The 18608-nt window shown below is 45.8% G+C and overlaps 1 protein-coding gene across 1 annotated transcript; it reads right to left on the bottom strand.

Moving 5' to 3' along the window:
• Window positions 1–6608: 6608 nt before the first annotated feature.
• Window positions 6609–11912, bottom strand: LOC125440599 (zinc finger protein with KRAB and SCAN domains 7-like). Its single transcript, XM_048510465.1, is given in 6 exon segments — window positions 6609–7402; window positions 7404–7824; window positions 9751–9877; window positions 10078–10148; window positions 11120–11213; window positions 11511–11912. Coding segments are annotated over 6 exon segments (1368 nt in total). The 3' UTR covers window positions 6609–7149.
• Between the last annotated feature and the right edge of the window lie 6696 nt (window positions 11913–18608).

Raw genomic sequence — 18608 nt, 5'->3', positions numbered from 1 at the left:
ACAAACAAAACCAATAACAAACAGCAGTGGGAATAATTGCCAATCCCATAATCTTTTACCCTTTAGTTTGCCATAGCAAATTATCGAGCTGCTGTTCAACATCTAGTGATAATTCATAAACATTTGCTATGTGCAACCTAGTTAGCGTCTCATTTCAAATCATAGAGTTTGTCTTCTCTGAAAGTCGTGTGAATTGTCAACTGAAGAAGTTAGAAGAAAGGATTCCCTTCTGGGGTTTGTTTCCTGGCAAAAATGTCATTGTGGCTCAGTTTTAAGATAAAAGATTGTAAAATGACTGTCTTTATATAACTGCCTAGTCCAGAAATTACAGTCTTGAAAACAAATCAGAAACCAGAGGTTCCACTTAGTGGTGGGCCCATAGTTAAGCTTTTCCACTGAGCTATTTTCATGCTGAAGGTTCAATCCGCAGCAGCTCCAGATTTGTTTGTTTTTAGATTTGAAAAATTATTTCATTAAAAGACAATTGGAAAATTGGAGCAGCAGCTCCAGTTCAAGGTCTCAGGTAGCCAGACTTGGAAAGGCCATGGAGATCTTGGACAGCTGCAACCAATCAAATTGGGTTGCATGTTTGCACAGGTTCTGTGTAAAATAGCTTCATATATTCAAAAGACAATTACCATAACAGAGAATGTCTAGTTGGCACCATTTCATCCTCTTAATGATTTGGACTTCATTGAGTAATTTGTATCTCAGATTGTTACTCTAAGCAGACAGTCTACACTTTAAGTTTGGGGAGTTAGCTGGAGACAGAGAATGAGAGAGGGAGGTAACTGGGATCAATAACCTATGTATACCAGGATTGTCTGAGTTGGAACTTTAAATGAGCTGGTAGTTGTACAATAAAATAAATGAAAAACATGGCATCTATATTTCAAGCAATGAACATACATACACAAGGCCATATAAGAGCTTATTAAGAGGCATACAAGGCATACAAAAGCTAGTTACTAAGGAAAGAAGTTGGATAGGGTTTCAGGGTGGGTGATAGTTACCAATCTTGAAGGGATGTCCAGGGAAAGTTAGAGAGGAAAATGACTAGCATTTACAGGAGAAAAAGGAAAAACCCACACACAAGTATGGGTATGCACACAAATCCAGAACATGCACACACTATGAATAGCCAAAAGATCAATATTTATTTCCCCAAATGGATCTTGAGGAGAAATGAGGTAAGCTGATAGATAAATCAGAGACAAAGATTGATTGCCTCTGAAGGTTCAAACAATAAGATAGGAAAGGCATGAATGGGTCATCAGTATGCAACATAATGCTTCAGCTATTCTTCTGAATATTGATTAATTGCTAGGATGGGTGCAGATTATGGTAATTAATGGTCTGCTAAGAGCACTGATTAAACCATTTTGGGACGAGACATTGGAGATTAGCTAACCTTATTGTCTAGCAAAGCACACCCTTCTAACCAAGGGAAAAGGTCAGTCGCCAACTGCCTTCTTGCCCATGCATAACATACAAGATGAATTCCAAAGTTCTCTCAGAAAAACCTACTTTGTGTGGAGCAATATCTTATGCCAGTTTTTGGTCCCAGTGCCTTTCTGGCACCCTTAGTGGAAGGAGATGTCCAGCTACTTACAAGAAGGTGAAAGAAAATGCTAAATTTATCTGGTTCTTTTCGGTCAAAATGTAATTGCTAAATAAAATCAGTTTGGTGTCCCTGATCAAATATCGGACTAGCATCTGGGAAACTGAAGTTCAAGATTCTACTTTGCCGTGGAGGCCTGCAGGGTGACCCATGGCCAGTCACACACTCTTGGACAAACCTTCCCAGTATGGAAATGATGAAAATAATGTAAACTGCCTTTGATCCCTATTGTGGTGAAAGAGAGTATAAATAAAGTAAAATAAATAAATGAAATGCAAGTGAATTCATTCAGCCAGAGCAGGGCAACTGGATGAATTTACTCTGAGCCCCTAGAAACCAAGGGACAGCTGCATCAGTTCTCTGCACAGGCATAGGTAGGTAAAATTGAGCCAGGGAAAAAACCTGAGCTCCCCCCCCCCCCCCCGCCCCGGACATATCTATAGAAAATGGAGACCAGAACACGAACTGAAATTGACCACCTCCCCACACTGAGTGCCTTACTTAACAGTTCTCAAAACAACACTTTAGAGAGGAACCAAGCTTCTCCCCGCCCCATCACTGAACCTACAGGGGCCTCCAGAAGAGAAGGGCAGCAGACGAGACAAACCAACCAACCAACCAATGACCAAATAAATAAATGACCAAATAAATAAATGTGTTTTGCTCACATCTGTGGTTGGCATCACAGATCGTCATGCCCCCTCCTCCTACAGCCCATGCAACTTTCTTCAACAGAAACTCACCCGAGTTGGGAAAGGACAGTACAATACACCTGAGCAGAAGAACGGCAGAGAAGAGAATAGGCCAGTTTTTGGAGGGGGTCCGATTAGTAAAGGAACTTTATTCTTGCGGGTAATGTTTATCATACAAGGTGTCTGCATCGATGGTTCCCCAATCTGGATAGGCAAAGATTTGCTGGTGCTGATGACAACAGATGCACACTGAGCAAGATGTCTCCCAGCACTTTTCAGGCTTGTGTATATTGGACCCATCTTCATGGCTCCCTCTGAACCAACCACCTCCACCAGTTGATCACTTAGATATCACGTACCACCTCTCAGAACAATGCCAGCTGAGCTAGGGGTTGGGGGGGAGGGAGGAAAGGGTTGGGTAGGGATTGGAGGCCAGGGATGGCTACGAGTGGGGGAGATGGGAAGGGGTGAGTAGGGATGGAGGTAAGGAGTGGGTAGGGGTTGGAGATGGTTTCAGGGGGGTCGGGGCAGCTCTCGCTAGGTCCTCTGCCAGCCAGAGAGACTGAAGGTGAGCAGGGTGGGGGCAGTTCCCACCAGGCTCAGCGAGAGCTTCCCCACCTCCACTCATCCCGAAGCTCCCCGGGCCGCAGGGCAGGAAAGCTCTTGCCAGGCTCTCAGTGGCCCAGCAAGCTTTGGGGTGAGCAGAGATCGGGAAGCTCTTGCCAAGCCTGGCGGGAGCTGCCCCCATCCTGCCCCACTTCAAGCTCTCTGGGCAGCAGAAGGCCTGGAGAGAAAGCCCCTGTCCCAACTCAAGCTGGGCCACGGAGAGCTCAGCGAGAGCTTCCCCGTCGCCCTTCAAGCTCCCTGAAGCCATGCTCAGACGCCCCCAGAGTCATGCAGTGCGCTGGAACCGGGCAGGATGTGCCCGCAAATCCGGGAGCACCAAAGCCTGCCCACCCACCAAACCCACCCTGCACCAAATGTCCACGGAAGGGGGAGCAGCCTGGCCCAGGCTAGAAGTGTGGGGGGCAATTTTCTGCCGGGGGAGGGGTCCATGTGATATGAACAGCAGCCACCTGGGGCGTTTGTCCCCAGGCTGCCTCCCCTCCCCTCGTGGGCACCAGCCAACCACCAGGCAGCTGTGAGGGGGCGGGGCGGTGGAGGTGACCATGCAAAGTCACTTGCCCCTCCAAGTCTTTGCCTCTCAAGGAATGGGGATACTTCCTCTTTAATCCTCAGACAAACTCCTTGCACTGACCCATCACTTCGTCCTTCGAGGGGCTGCACCGGTTTCCCCAGCGAGCCTCACTCCGAATTCCCTGCAAAGGGGAGAACGGATTCAATCCCCTTCTCTATCCCAGCTGAAGGTATTCCTGGTCCCTGAGAGAGAGAGAGAGAGAGAGAGAGAGAGAGAGAGAGAGAGAGAGAGAGTGTGTGTGTGTGAACACACCATTTTCCCTTCCCTAAAAATAGAAGTTTAGAAGCTTCTGTCCAGGCTCACTGTCTTGAGCCACACAAAGTATTTCCCAGGCATCAGCTGGGCTGCTCAGTTCCAAGAGATTTTGTTTTGAATTGTGGCTTAATTGGGGGGGGGGGGAGATGTGTGTGCCCCCCCCCCCCCGGTGCAGTGTACATGGGAAAAATTTTGGATTCATGGTCTGTGAATCTACTTCCTGGCCTGCAACTTTTACTTGCTGTTCCCAGAGTCAGACTGAAAGGCCAATGTGGCAATGCTGGGGAAGCTAGGCAAGTCTCCCTTTGGCTGAAATATGAGTGGGGGCTCTTCTGAGAATGCCCCATAAGCAGCCACGTCCTACCCTGACCACAGGACTAGATGACCTTCAGGGTTCCTCCCAGCTCTCTGCTTCCTGCCCTGCCTATCTGAAGGGTCTCCTGCTTAAGACATGGGCCACAAATACATCAACTGTGACCAGAGATTAAAATATGCTGCGATGCCAGTTTAACCCAGCACAACATTGACCACATGGATCTCCACTGGAGAGTGGGGGGGGGGGGGCATTAAAAATCAGTAAATTGACAGCACCCGGGCGGCTTGGTAAACAAATGTGCAATTGCTTCAAACAGGTAACAATCATTTAATATTAACACAACAACAAATTAAATCATAATGGCTATGAACATGGCACAACTGTTGGGAAATGTCAGTTTGGTGTAGTGGTTAAGACTGGCAAATTCTTTTCTGGTGAACTGGGTTGTTTCCCCCACATGAAGCCTGCTAGAAGGGCACTCAGAACAATGACTCCCTAGGCCCTGAAGTGCAAACCTTCCAGTGGAAATAAAATGCATACACGAACATGGTGTGGCTTACACAAACATTATTGGTGTGTATATGAGAGAGGGAGGGAGGGAGAGGTATGTTTCTAAGGTGACATCATGTACGGCTAAGTCAAACCACAATCAGGAAGCTCCAACACATTCGTCTTTAAATTCGCACTCAGCCTTGTCTTCCGAGAATCCACCTTCTTGGAGACAAAGCTATGAAATCCTGGAGCATTCAGCAGGAGTGTCCAAGTTACCCACAAGAATCAGCACAGGTGTCTCCAGCATCACATTTTCCTTGAGTTACATGAGCATGTATAGGGATAATGCTTTGTGAAGTCTTAGTGTTTTGTGTACGCGTGTGCATTAAATGCCTCCAAGTCAATTGGACTCACGGAAACTGTATGGATTAATGTCCTCCAAATGTCCTATTAAGAGCTTTGCTCAGATCTTGGAAAGTGAAAGTGGGGCTTCCTTGATTGAGTCGACCCATCTCATGCGGAGTCTTCTTCCTCTTTTCCTGATGCCGCCAACTTTCCCTACGATTACTGTCTTTTCCAGTTACTACTGGTACCTAATTAAGTCTTAGTACCCAATTAATTTTCCATGGGTCACTGGATCAGGACCATTGTATTAGAAGAAAGGGGTCTTCAGAACATGATCCCCACTGGATCAAACCAAAGGCTCATCTCACCCAGCGCTGTGTTCAGACTGGCCAACCAGCCGTCCCTAGGAAGCCCAGAAATAGGATGACAGAAACGGCATCCACATTTCCCAGCAACTGATACAAAGAGGCACCCTGCCTCTGCTACTGCAGGGAGTAGAGATCCACCACGGTTAGTCGGCACAAATAGCTCCACCCTCTGTGGATTTGTCCTCTCCTTTTTAGCCCTTCAAAATAGACAGCCAGCAATACGCCCTGTGGCAGCCAGTTCCACAGTTCAGCTGTGCGAAGCACTTTTTAATCAGCTTCAGTGGATGTCCACGGGGTCTGTCCTGAGTGTTAAATGGATGCTCATAGTGCAGCTGCTCTAACACCCTGATAATTTTGTTTGTTCTTCAATATGCTTTTTTAGGTAATGTTACCAGAACTCTACAGAACATAGTATGGTTGGTCTCACCGTAGCTATGTATAAGGGCAGTATGATAGCATCCATTTTATTCTCTACTCCTGTTCTAATTATGGCCAACATGGAATTTGCCTTTTTGCTGCACCCTACGTGAACATTTTCATCCAGCTATCCCCTTCACCCCAAGGTCCTTTGGTCTGTTGTTACCAGCTCAGATCCCACCAGGGCCTATTTGAAGTTCGGATTCTTTTGGCCCCAATATGCATGTGTTTAAACTTACTTGTATTGAATCTCATGTGCCATTTTAACACCCTCTCCCAAAATTAGGGGGCTCTCTGCAATCTCCTTGGTCTTCATCATCCTAAATAATTTAAGCCTTTCCCCAACTCTGGTTTTTTTTAACCTAAAACAGCTCCAGGGACCACCAAGTTCAGCTCCAGGGACCACCAAGTTCAGGCAAGACCTCTCCCTCACCTCAAAATTCCTTCCTGCCCATACACTGGCTGTGGGATGCCCAAGCCTCATGTCTCTTGCAAGGGCTGTCTTATGTCAGGGGGAGCAACAAAAAAAGGGTAGCAACAAAAAAACCCCAATCTACCTGATCAAAATCTGCATAATTGGCACAAAGAAAAAATATTGTTTAGAAATGTTTAATAGGCATATATTAAATATAAACACAAATGTAACACCAATCCCCAACAGGATAGATATATGATCCAATACAAATGAAGTGAATAACAACTAAACAATGCCTGCTAATCAGCTAACCAATTGAATAAATACATAGAAACATATTTTGAAACATGAAATAGTTAGGTCACCAGTTGAATGTAACGTTTGGTCTTGATATCAAACTCCAACTCCACTCATAGGGTAGTCTGTTTTGTCCTGAAAAAATTAAAGGTGTTTTTTTTTTTTACCATGGAGAAGGACTCAAGAACATGAACTGTAGTCAGGTGAGGATGTTTTGGTATTAGTAGCCAACTCCCATAACATAATGTTTCTTCATAGTCACATGTCACTGATGGAGAAGGATCAAAACACGCAACTTCCTAAGTAGAAGTCCAGAATCCAACAGGTGAGTTAAATGTAATGTATACATATCGTAAAGATCGTAAAACCAGCCAAACATTCAATTCCGTATACATGGATGAGAAAAGGACATCATAGGAATCAATGGAATAGTGCTAGCCATGGAATAATACTAGCTGCTTTCGACATCTCTTTCATCAGTTTCCACTTTGCATCACTGAAATGTACAAAACAAAAAACACATACAAACCAACATATCAAGACAAAAACATTAGGATTCAATAGGTTTTTTCCTTTGTGTGAGTTCTTTGATGGCTCTGAAAAGTGCTACTACAACTGAATCTCTTTCCACGCTTGAAGCATTCAAAAGGTCTCTCCTTCGTGGGAGTTCTCTAATGCCTTTAAAGATGGCTACTCTGAATCTCTATCTGCACTCTGAGCATTCAAAAGGTCTCTACTTTGTGTGAGTTCTTTGATGCCTTTTAAGATTGCTACTCTGACTGAATCTCTTTCCACACTCTAAGCATTCAAAAGGCCTGTCCTTTGTGTGAGTTCTTTGATGCCTGCAAAGGGTGCTTCTGTCACTGAATCTCCTTCCACACTCTGAGCATTCAAAAGGTCTCTCCTTTGTATGAGTTCTTTTATGCTGTTGAAGACCGCAACTCCGACTGAATCTCTTTCCACACTCTGAGCATTCAAAAGGTCTCTGTGTGAGTTCTTTTATGCTGTTGAAGACCACAACTCCGACTTAATCTCTTCCCACACTCTGAGCATTCAAAAGGTCTCTCCTTTGTGTGAGTTCTTTGATGCCTGTGAAGCTTGCTTCTGTCACTGAATCTCCTTCCACAATCTGAGCATTGAAAAGGTTTCTCCCTTGTGTGCATTCTCTGGTGCACAAGCTTTGATTTAGAGCTGAAGAACTTTCCACACTGAAAGCATTTATGTGCAATCAGTAAATTGTGCTTTGAAATTCGGACATTACCCTTTCTTCTACCTGAGAAAGTCATTCCTTTTTGTCTCTTAGGTCTGCTTTGATTTCTGTCACTTTCTTTCAGATCACCATTCTTCACTTTATCTGGCAATAGCTGAGGCACTTTCTCATCCCCCTCATTCCACTGCTCATCCCCTGCTGGAATAAAAAGAGAAATTCCGTTAGCACCTAAACAAGGAGGGTAAAGGGACAATCCCAATCAGTGAACGAAGAATGTGCTCCATGTACCATCTAGTCCCCTCTCGGGGGCTTGAGTATAGGGGGGTTAGGGACCGATGCCATTGTACTGTAATTGGTTTATAGCTTATGTTGCTGCTATTGTTTTAAAGGGTTTATCTGTGATTTATTGTATTTTAATCAATATTTTGGATTTGTTGTATTTTACTTGTTGGTTGTTGCTTATTCTACACCGCCCAGAGCCTTTCGGGGATTGGGCAATGTACAAAATCCAATAAATAATATTAATAATGACAGTAGGTTTCTAAAGACTTTTTCTCTACCTTTACAAAGTACCAAAGCAGCTTACAATTGTTTCCCTTCCCCACCCCACAACAGACACCTTGTGAGGTAAGTGGGGCTGAGAGAGTTCTAAGTGAACTGTGAGTTATGCAAGGTTACCCAGCAGACTTCATGTGGAAAAGTCAGGCATCAAGACTCCTTTCTTTCTCCAGAGATCAAGAGTCCCTTTCTAATCTCAAAATACTACAGCATTATAGGCCAGGCGTGTCTGCAACCTGTGGCAGCTCTCCGGGAATCTTTTTTTGGCTGATGTGGGATTTTGTAGTCCATGAGAACATCTAGAGAGAGTCACATGCAGGTTGCAGACCCCTGACATAGGCTCTCCAGACCACAGTCAGAGGGGATCATCCTAATCTCATCTGGAGAATAAGTGTGTTCTAGTGGTTGTCAACTGAGAAATTAGGATCTGGCTCCTTCCAGAGTTGTGCTGAGGGGCTCAAAGTCCCACATTGGCCTCAGGCTGGGTCACCCTTCTCTGGTTAGGTCGATTCCGCACAGCATAATAATAGTGGATTACATTCAGTATTTTAGAATCCGGGTCTATTTCATCCAGGTTTCTCTCTTTGTGGAATCGAGATATGACAGGGAGGAAATATTTTGATTTCTTTCACACCAGCCCGACTTTTTTTGTTTTTACAATGCAGCCGCAGCCACACATGCATGAACATCCCCAGCATTCTGCGTTCTGATTGGCTATATCCCCCAAAGCAATGCTTCCAATTGGCGGATCCTCAGAAATGGTGGAAAAACCCTAACCCTAACCCCTTTTTCTCTAGTTTTGGAAAGGAGCTGGTGCAGTCAGGAACACAGCAAGCACGTTAGGCTATACAAAGTAAAAACTTTTGACTAATACTTGGCAGAGCACTCTGTCCCATCCACATTCAAAGGTGTACAAAAACCACAGTACATGAGACACTCACCCCTCCCACATGATATACCAAATAACATATGACCAAAGGTGCACATCAGCCTAGCTGCATGCTATGAGCAGCCAGAATATATAGAAAAGGAAATGGGGCCACTGTTGTGAATCCATTGCTGTGCACACTCGGGTGAAATGGCACCCAGTCGCTGTCATGGGCAGAAAACGGGCTTGGGAAACGTCTTGGAAAGGGCAGGCGGCCCAGAAGAAATAGGCAGAGGAGCTGGAAAAATTACGTTGTTGGGTGCCCATGGTGTTCCCACGGTAGCGAGTTTGAGGTGGGATTTTTGGGAAAAAAATGACATTTTTTTTAAACACCTGTGATGAGAGAAATATTGCGAGATAATCCTGCTTTAGAGGTGGAAGCTATGCAAAGTTCTTGCCAAAACAGGATGGTTTCCCTTCGTCAATCCAGTGTATTTGTACAGTGCGGAATGGACCTCAGTTGCCCCGGGCAAACCAGATGGCTTTGGAATTGCTCTACTTGGCCATGCTGAGGTCACCACAAGGGAGCTAGCACTACAACAGCCCTCAACACAACACATTGCTGTTCAAGATTTTGATTCATGCCTCATCCCCAAAGGCAGAAATGTGTACCTCTGGCATCTACGTAAGTTCCTTACCCAGAGAAGCCACGCTCCCATAGTTCTGCATCATGATGTCCTCGTACAGAGCTCTTTGGTGAGGATTCAGCAATGCCCACTCTGCCTTTGTGAAATACACGGCCACCTCCCCAAAGGTAACCAAAGACTGAAAGAAAAAGAAGATTCCCTTGTCAGATGTCATGTCAGGCAGAGATGCCATTCTGCAGGATGGGGGGTTTGGCTTGTTTATATGGAGTGGCGTTCAGAGCCTCTTGCCTGGGCCCCTCAGCCCCAACTACAGGAAAAAGCCCCCCCCCCCCGAGAAACAAGGGGGGACCCAGGCTGCCCCCCACTCATCTCTCCCACCTGGACTTGAGGTACAGCTGCTGTTTCCACACCTCCGCAAAAAGTACGGCTCAACACTGTCTCTTCACTGCCTGCGAAGGAGAGACAATCGGGAGGAAGGGAATTAGCCTCCACTTCCTATTATGTTTGCGTGTGTGGACTGTGCTTCATGCAACACTGTTCTCTGGACTGTGAAACCTTGCCCAAAAAGAATTGTAACACTTCGTAGAAATTTATGGGAGAGGCAGAAAACAAGCAGAAGGTACTCATCAGCTCTTGGGGGGCTGCAAATGCCACTGACACGTTTGCGGCTTTTGTGATACTTGAAACTTGTCCTGTGAACACTGGGGCTGAAATATCTGAGAGCTTCTCAGCTGGATCAGACCAAAGGCCCAGACATGCTTTTTCCCACTGGTTGGGCCCTTGCGCATGCCTTTGAGTCCAGGCTGGTGGAACAAAAAGATAGAGGCCAAAATGACATTGGATGGCACCTTGTCACATCAAGCCAAAAAAACCCAGACCTGCATTGAGCCCATCAGGAAACTGAAGGAAATATCTACCGATTCACAAATGTCACATTTGCATTGTTGGGCAGAGGGAATTTCAACATGGCATCACATCCACCCCAAGGCCCTCCCAACAGCCTGGCATCACTCATCCAATGCTCCGTTTCCTACAGCGGCCTGTCAGAAGTCCCCATAAGAATGAGCACAAAACACATTTGCCTACTGCTCCTGGCCCCTAGCAACTGGTTTTAACAGCTGTGCTGACCAGAACATGCAGGTTTTCTTTAGTCACAAGACTGAAGAGCACAGATTTGTCTCCCCACCACCACTGTTTCAGTGAGTTTGAGTCCCTTTAATGGAAAAAGGAGGGATATCAATATTGTAATCAGTGTGAGGAACTGCCCCCATGAGTATGCCTAATCCCCTTTTACAGGCATCCCAACTATTGAAGACTAACTGCCATGAGTTGGATGAAGGAGCTTTTTTCTTGACCAGAACTCTCTGCCCATCAAATTAACTGGGTGCCCCAAACCCATCCAGGCACACTGACTCCTTACCACGTGAGACGGCATCTGGAGTATGCGCCTGGGCCAGCTCCCCTTCCTCCCACAGAGAGAACTTTGCTTCCATCTTCAGGGATGAACCCGACTTCTGAAACAGCAGCGAGGGGGACAGTTAATAGATGGAATGGATGATGCCAAGGAATGCATCCTGCCTCATTCCCAGACTCTGCATCTTTCTACAAGCAGACCTTGAAGGGCTGTCTTTCAACACTGGTGAGTTATCTGGAGGGATAACAAATCCCCTAGAAGCAGCAGCTGCTGAAGCAACTTGTTAAATCTCCCATTTGGATGATTAAAACTTGGACAAATATCAGACAGGGAAGCCTTAGGAGAAGGTCAAATATTGTTGCTTGAATTGGACATCCCTGGAAAGATAAGCCCTCACCTGTTCTGCCTGCCTCTTCTCCTCAGCCAGACTCAGGAGGAAACCCTCAGCCAGGGCCACTGCTTGGGAACTCGTCTCTGGCCCACATCCTCTGACCCAGCGCTGCATTCCCTGGGGCAGGATGGTCAGGAACTGCTCCAGGATCACCAGGTCTAGGATTTGCTTCTTGGAGTGCCTCTCTGGCTTCAGCCAGCAGTTGCAAAGTCCATGGAGCTGGCTGCAAACCTCTCGGGGTCCATCGGCATCACAGTAGCAGAACCGCCAGAAGCGTTGGGAAAGGACTTCTGAGTTCTGGGGCTCCAGATTCCAGGTCTCTGGCACAGCTGTCTCACAGGATTCGACACCAGGTTCTGGGCCTTCTGGGTCCTGCTTTTCCATCTCTTTCCCCTTCTGTTGGGTCATTTCCAACTGTAAAAAGATGAACTTGGTTATGAAAAAAGGCTTCTTCCGAGAAGGGGAAGAGAGACACAAGGAACAAAAAAGAATGGAGCCGCAAGGTGGAACACAACAAAAGTGCTTCTTGTGCTTTGTAATATCATTCCGCTTTATTACATACCAAATTTTCTTAGATATGCCTGTTTGCTCCTTTGGGAAAGTTAACTATCTCTACCTCTTTAAAGATGCTACATTGGGTCAGACTGTCCTAGGCACTTCAGATGTCTACTAAGCTTATTAGGAGATATGCCTACCCAAATCCACAGTGGTCTTCTGCCTGTGTACGGCAAGTATAAATCCAATGCTGGCTCTGAGTGGGATTGCACAAAGGTTTGTATGTGGAAAAGTGCACAATAGCTGCAGGGATGAATAGGAGCTGGGAGAGGCAACGAACCCTGCCGAAAGCACAAGTTGGCCAATTCCAGGTTGGGAAATTCCTGAAAATTCAAGGGTGGAGCTGTGGAAGACATAAAGGCACTGATTCCACCTCCTAATGGAAGAAGAGTTTAGAAGAGGAAGAGTTTGGATTTATACTCTGCTTTTCTCTTTTCTAAGGTGTCTCAAAGCAGATTACAAACTCTTTTCCCTTGCTCTTCCCACAACAGACAACTTGTGAGGCAGCCGGAGTTGAGAAAGTTCAGAGAGAACTGTGACAAGCCCAAGCAGGTCACCCAGCAGGCTTTGTATGGAGGAGCGGGGAAACAAATCCATTTCACCATACAAGAGTCAACTGCTCATGTGGGGAACCAAACCCGGTTCTCCAGATTAGAGTCCACTGCTCTTAACCACTACAACATGCTGGCTCTCTTTCTGCATGTGGACAAATATTCCAAGTGATCTCCAGTTTCTTGCAGTTTTACTGAAGTAGTACATAAATACTTCATCGTAACAAAAATCTATGCCCGATTTCTTTATATTGCATTTTCCATCAGGAAGGTGCTCAGAACTTCATGCGCTGAGAACTGCAGAAGAGAAATGACAAAATCACTGCTGAAAATATCAGGTGTTACAATGATATTGTAACTGCGGTGACCTGGGATTTGTCAAGCTCTACCTTAGATTAACAGAAATCCTTTGGTTTAGAAGAAAAGTATTTATCATATCAAGACCATAAACAATTTAGTGCAAAAAAAGTTGTGATTTAAAGTATTTAAAAAGGTAGTCATTGTTCAGTCAGTAAAAAACAAAACTGTTATGTTTTTCTAAGATTGAACCAATTTTTTCTATCGTGAGAAAAAATAAATACACTTAAATAAGACTGCCCAGTGATTCTAATTCTGGCATCCTTTACCTGCAAGGTACAGAACATTTCAAGCACTGCTTATCAAAAAGTTACAAAATGTATGTTAGAATCATTAAAAATGAAAGACAGAGACATAAGTTCTGTTAATTCCTCTAAAAGAATCAGATATTTTCCCATTTCCCAACTGAACAGCAATCCCTCCTTCTCCTTCTGCTAGGGTGGGTGGGCCATGTCCAGATGCCAGCCCTCTGTCTCATGCCACCCCTTACTCCCTCCCCTCCCTCCGCTAGGGTGGGTGGACCATGTCCAGATGCCGGCCACCTGCTCCTCCCTCGCACGCCACCCCTCACTCACTCCCCTCCCCCTCCGCTAGGGTGAGTGGACCATGTTCAGATGCCAGCCACCTCCTCCTTCCTTGCATGCCACCCCTCACTCACTCACTCCCCTCCCCCTCCCTCCGCTAGGGTGGGTGGACCATGTCCATATGATTAACCTAAGAGTGCTTCACAGCTTGATAACCTTTTCTCATGTAAAAAATAAAATGAAAAGAACTGAGAAGTTACCCAATGTGGAACTAAATGAACATTAGGAACATAACTACTTGTTCACCATTCCATAAACCTCTAACATCTGAAGAACTTTGTTAGTTAATAGATACACCATTCAAGGCGAAAGTGTATTTTTCTTCAATACTGAAAAGAAAACAACCCGAGGGCAAATGATAGGGAGATTAACCTGAAATGCCTGAAAGCGCGTGTCCTTTCCAAAGCAAAACAAAGAAATCAAACCACAACACAGATACATTCAAAACACGTACAAGTTGGCAACTGCGTGCAATACTTAGGTACCGGTATTTGCAACGTGTATTGAAAACAATATAGGATCGCAACGAAAGTCAAAAAGCAGGAGCCAAAAAAAACAAAACCACCACACCGTTGGGAGGTTTTAGGCAGATCCGTGTCTCCAAGGAGCCTCCAGGCAGCAGCAGGTCTCCCTTCCGTCTAGGAGCGGGGGGGGGGGGCGGTTTGCCTCTGCTCGCGAGTAGTAATCCAACCGAGTCTCCTGCCCCTCCGGCTCTGTTCTTTCTTTCTCCTCTCTCGGCAGCGCCCAGAAATATCCCAAAGAGGACTTGGCAGCCCTAAAAGGCTGCAAAATGATAAAACAGAAGAGGGGCGTGTGTGAAAAGATGGTCTCCCCCAGTGCAATTCCCCCTCCCCCCTCCGCAAATGAAAGGGAGATTTTCTAGATAGCCAATTAAGGAGAAAAACCAACCTGTAATCCCAATTTGCATTGAAGGCCAACTATTGCCCCACCTTCCATGCACGTGTGTGTGGGAAGCACTCGCAGTTTCCCGCCGTTGAAACACGCAGGTCCCGATGAACAGAGGTTAGAGCGCGCTTCCAGCCTAGGCGCCACGTGCTGCTCTTGCGCATGCGCGGCCTTCCAAAGAGCGTCTCCTTTTACCCTGTTTCCCCGAATATAAGACATCCCCGGAAAATAAGACGTAGTAGAGGTTTTGCTGAAGTGCGAAATATAAGGCATCCCCCAAAAGTAAGACGTAGCAAAGTTTTTGTTTGGAAGCATGTCTGACGAACAGAACACAGAAAAATAAGACATCTCCTGAAAATAAGATATGGTGCATCTTTGGGAGCAGAAATTAATATAAGACACTGTCTTATTTTCGGGGAAACACGGTAGAACCCTTTCCTTGGTCCGTTGGGCGTTTGAATCAGTTTGCAAACTCTAAGACCGGGAAACTCCCCCTTTGCACTAATAATCCCGGTTTGCAAAAAGAAAGGAATAAGTGGTGAATGCATTTTTCTTTGCGCGAGAGGTTTTAAAAGGTTACACGAGGATCTAGACGGAACCTGATGAATTCGTGTAATTTTTGAGTTCGAATGAAAGGAAACAATGATGAAACTAGTAGAGCATGTCCTAGTCTACAGGCAGGACCAAAACAATCACGCCTTCCAAGCTCTGTGGCGTAGCAGTGGTGCAAAAAACCTTGAAAAACGGATCCTCAAGGATCCTCATGATTTTTTCAGTAAACCACCCAGTTCATGAAAGACTTTCAAGCTTTTCTCTCAGACCCCCCCTGTAGTTGCAAGTAAGATATTTGCTGCCCAAGGAGGGAAGATCAGCCTCTGGCTCCCCAGTAAATACACAAGATTCCAAGTTGAGTTCATAAAACTGGCTACAGCTTTTTTTGATTGACTGTAGGTTAAGGAAGCAAAGCTGCAGCATAGGCGTGGATCCCTGGACTGGATATCACACTTGCTGAACCCAATCCTTCCTTGCTTGAGCCTGAGCCCTTCCGGACACACGAGTCGACTCAGGTTTGACTCGTGTCGGCGGAGTCTTACCTTGACTCGAGTCCTCCCGTTCCTCCGCACAGCAGCCGTCATCTTCACCGTGTCTCCGAGCCGAAGCTCCAGAGGGCGGGACCACCTTCCTGTGCTTGCGCGCTCCGATTGGATTTTGCTGTATTGTCCTCCGTTTCTGCGCGATGCCCAAAGCTTTTCGGCGCCGCCCGCGACGTAGCGTCTCCCCTTCTGCGTATGGGCGAAATACTTAGTTGTGATTGGCTACATGGCAGAGTCGAGTGACGGAGATTCCGCACTCCGTCGGCTTCGGCTCGAGTGCAACCCGAGTCCGCCAGTCGACTCAACTCCCCAGTAGAGTCGAGAAATTCAATGGCGAGAGGGAGGTGAGTCGAGTCAGACACGAGTCCGACGCTACGTCTGTGCGGAGGACTCGGGTCGGACTCTAGTCGATCTCAGGTCGAGCACGACAATGCGGAAGCACCCCCTGAGTGCTGGAGGAACCAGTAGCAGCAAGTCAACAAGAGCCATTTGGACACTGGCAGCTAGGATCTCCCCTTGCTGCTGGGGGCGAGGCCAACATCAGCCCCTGCTTGGGCCTGCAACAACGAGGCCCACCCCCTATGTCTCTTAAGTGGGCCACCTCTTATTGGGGAGACAGGCACACAGGTTCTGACCCAGAAAGTCCCCATGTGCAACTTGCCAAGCTGTGACAGAGTAAAGCAATGAAAAACCAAACCAGTATCAATAAAATGGCACTAAAACGATGTACTAGTAACTAGAGGGAGGGCAGGTGGGAAGAGCCAGGGAGAAATGTGAAAGTGTGTTGGCGACTACTCAGTTTTCTAGACCCTCGCTGCATTTTTTTTGTACAACAGGCTTTATTATTGACCATTTAATATATTTGCTGTCTAGTAAAGATGAGTCCAAAACTATAATCAACTTGCTCATTTGCATACAGGTGTTCGTTTTGTGCTAGAACTGGTCTCAACTCCCATATATACTGTTGACTCTGAGCAAGCCTTGCCTTGCCACTTTAGAAGAGTTAGTTTTTATACACCATACTCTCTCCTGTAAAGAGTCTCAAAGTGCCTTATAATTGTCTTCCCTTCTCCTCCTCACAACAGACCGTTTTTGAGATAGGTGAGAGTGAAAGAGTTCTGAAAGAACTGTGACTAGTCCAATGTAAGATGACACTGATTTCAGCATGTAATGGTAACATAGAGGGACTTTCCCCAGCCATGATGAATAGCCATCTTTGCTGTGGACATAAGTAGGAGAAGCTTTTTCAAAGCCGTGAGAAGTAGCCTGCAGGTACATGATGATCCAAGTGCTGTCCATTCCAAGACAGATGGGGAGGGAAAAAGCCTTCTTAACAGGTCTGAGGCCTTGTATGTGCTTATAATGTGTGCATATAAGAATTCTTGCATCTGGTCTCCCTGTCTTTTACACACACTCATGTCATGTCCTTGGAGGGGTAGTATGTGTGTGTATGTGTGTGAGCTCCACATCACATCCGCCCCAACCCATAAACCCTCTCAATGTGCCTGTTTTTAGATTGTCAGTTCATTCACTATCCTCAAGCTTCAGGTCAGATTCTTTTTGGAATCATTCATTCTATGTTTCCCATTCCATCAAGAAGCAAAAGTCTTTGGAAGACTGGAAAATAGAAGTATGTTTGGGACCAGGGAGGTCCTGTTGTTTCTGGAGTCCCAGGAACAATTCAAGGATGGGGACCCCAGATCCCCTTTATTCATATCCAAACCAGCCTGAACAAGAATACAGAAAGTCCCCAACATACCATTATCTTAATAATCAGCATTATAGACATAAATCGATATTTGGACTAGTTATATTTTGGCTAGTTATAGAAATAACGCCATGGAGCTACGAAAGTGCAGCAGTCCCATTTAAACACAAGACTACCCCCATTGTAATCTTAAGCTTAAGGTATTTAAATGCACAAAGGCAGAATTAAATCTGAAAGCTCATACAAGGCCTCCGACCTCTTAAGAAGGCTTTTTCCCCTCCCCATCCGTCTTGGAATAGACAGCACTTGGATCATCACATACCTGTGACTGTCTGCTTCTACTGTGCTGTGTCTGAGTATAGCTTCAGATGGAGCACAAATTCACTGCTTTTTAATATGTGTGTGTATGTGTGTGCGCTGCCTTCTTTTCATGCAGCTGCAGCAAACCAGCTGGCTACACAGTGAAGGCAGCTGGCTGTGCAGGCACAGGAGGGCAGGCAAGGACAACCACAGCAGCTGCCCAGTAGTCAAGCCCCCCCCCCCCCCAGCATCTGTCCCTCCCGTTGCTGCCTCTCAAATTCCCACGGTGTCTGCAGCAGCCGCAGAGAGGAGCAGTAGCTGGAACAACAACAGCATGGTGGTTACCCCATAGCTAAGACTGTCAGTGACAACACCTGTTTAGAAATGTACAGGTGGATACACATAGAGCAAAGAAACAGATAGACAGAACCAGGCTTTCATTCAATAACTGTAATCTCCAGCCAAAATCAGAACACTAGTTTTACCTTCTGTCTTACATATTTTTTTCTTTCATCCTCTTCTAAAATTGCTTCCCTGTAGGGTTGGTATGATTCACATCCCACATTAACTACTAGGTTTAACAACAGAGCTAGACTGGAAACATTACGTGTGAATTGTTCTTGTCCTGCAACATTTCCGGTGAAAATGGGGGTACTCTTGTGTACTTTTAACACTTGTATTGTTGTGTAAGCTCCAAAACACTTTAGGATGACTCTTCTCCTCTGGCTGAATACTGAACACTCTCTAAATACTGGTTTTAAAATAGATGATTTATTTATTTAAGATAAAGATACACTAGAAAAGGACAACTGCTTTATAATATGCCCACAACAGGTCAAAATGAACCAAGGCAACAGAAATAGAATGGGAAGTCTAAATGTAGGCCACCTTGCCTTTCTCCTAAACAGGGCCCCAAAACTTTCATTGTTCTCACTGCCTCTATTTTATCTTCCCAACAACCTTGTGAGGTACATTAGCGTGAGACTGTGTTGACTGGGCCAAGGTCACACAGTGAGTTTCCACAACCAAGGGGATATTGGAATCTGGGT

Source organism: Sphaerodactylus townsendi, linkage group LG11, assembly GCF_021028975.2.
Source record: "Sphaerodactylus townsendi isolate TG3544 linkage group LG11, MPM_Stown_v2.3, whole genome shotgun sequence".
NCBI classification, from domain to species: Eukaryota; Metazoa; Chordata; class Lepidosauria; order Squamata; family Sphaerodactylidae; genus Sphaerodactylus; species Sphaerodactylus townsendi.
The sequence above is the reverse complement of the archived record's forward strand: the minus strand, read 5'-3'. Positions and strand labels throughout refer to the sequence as shown.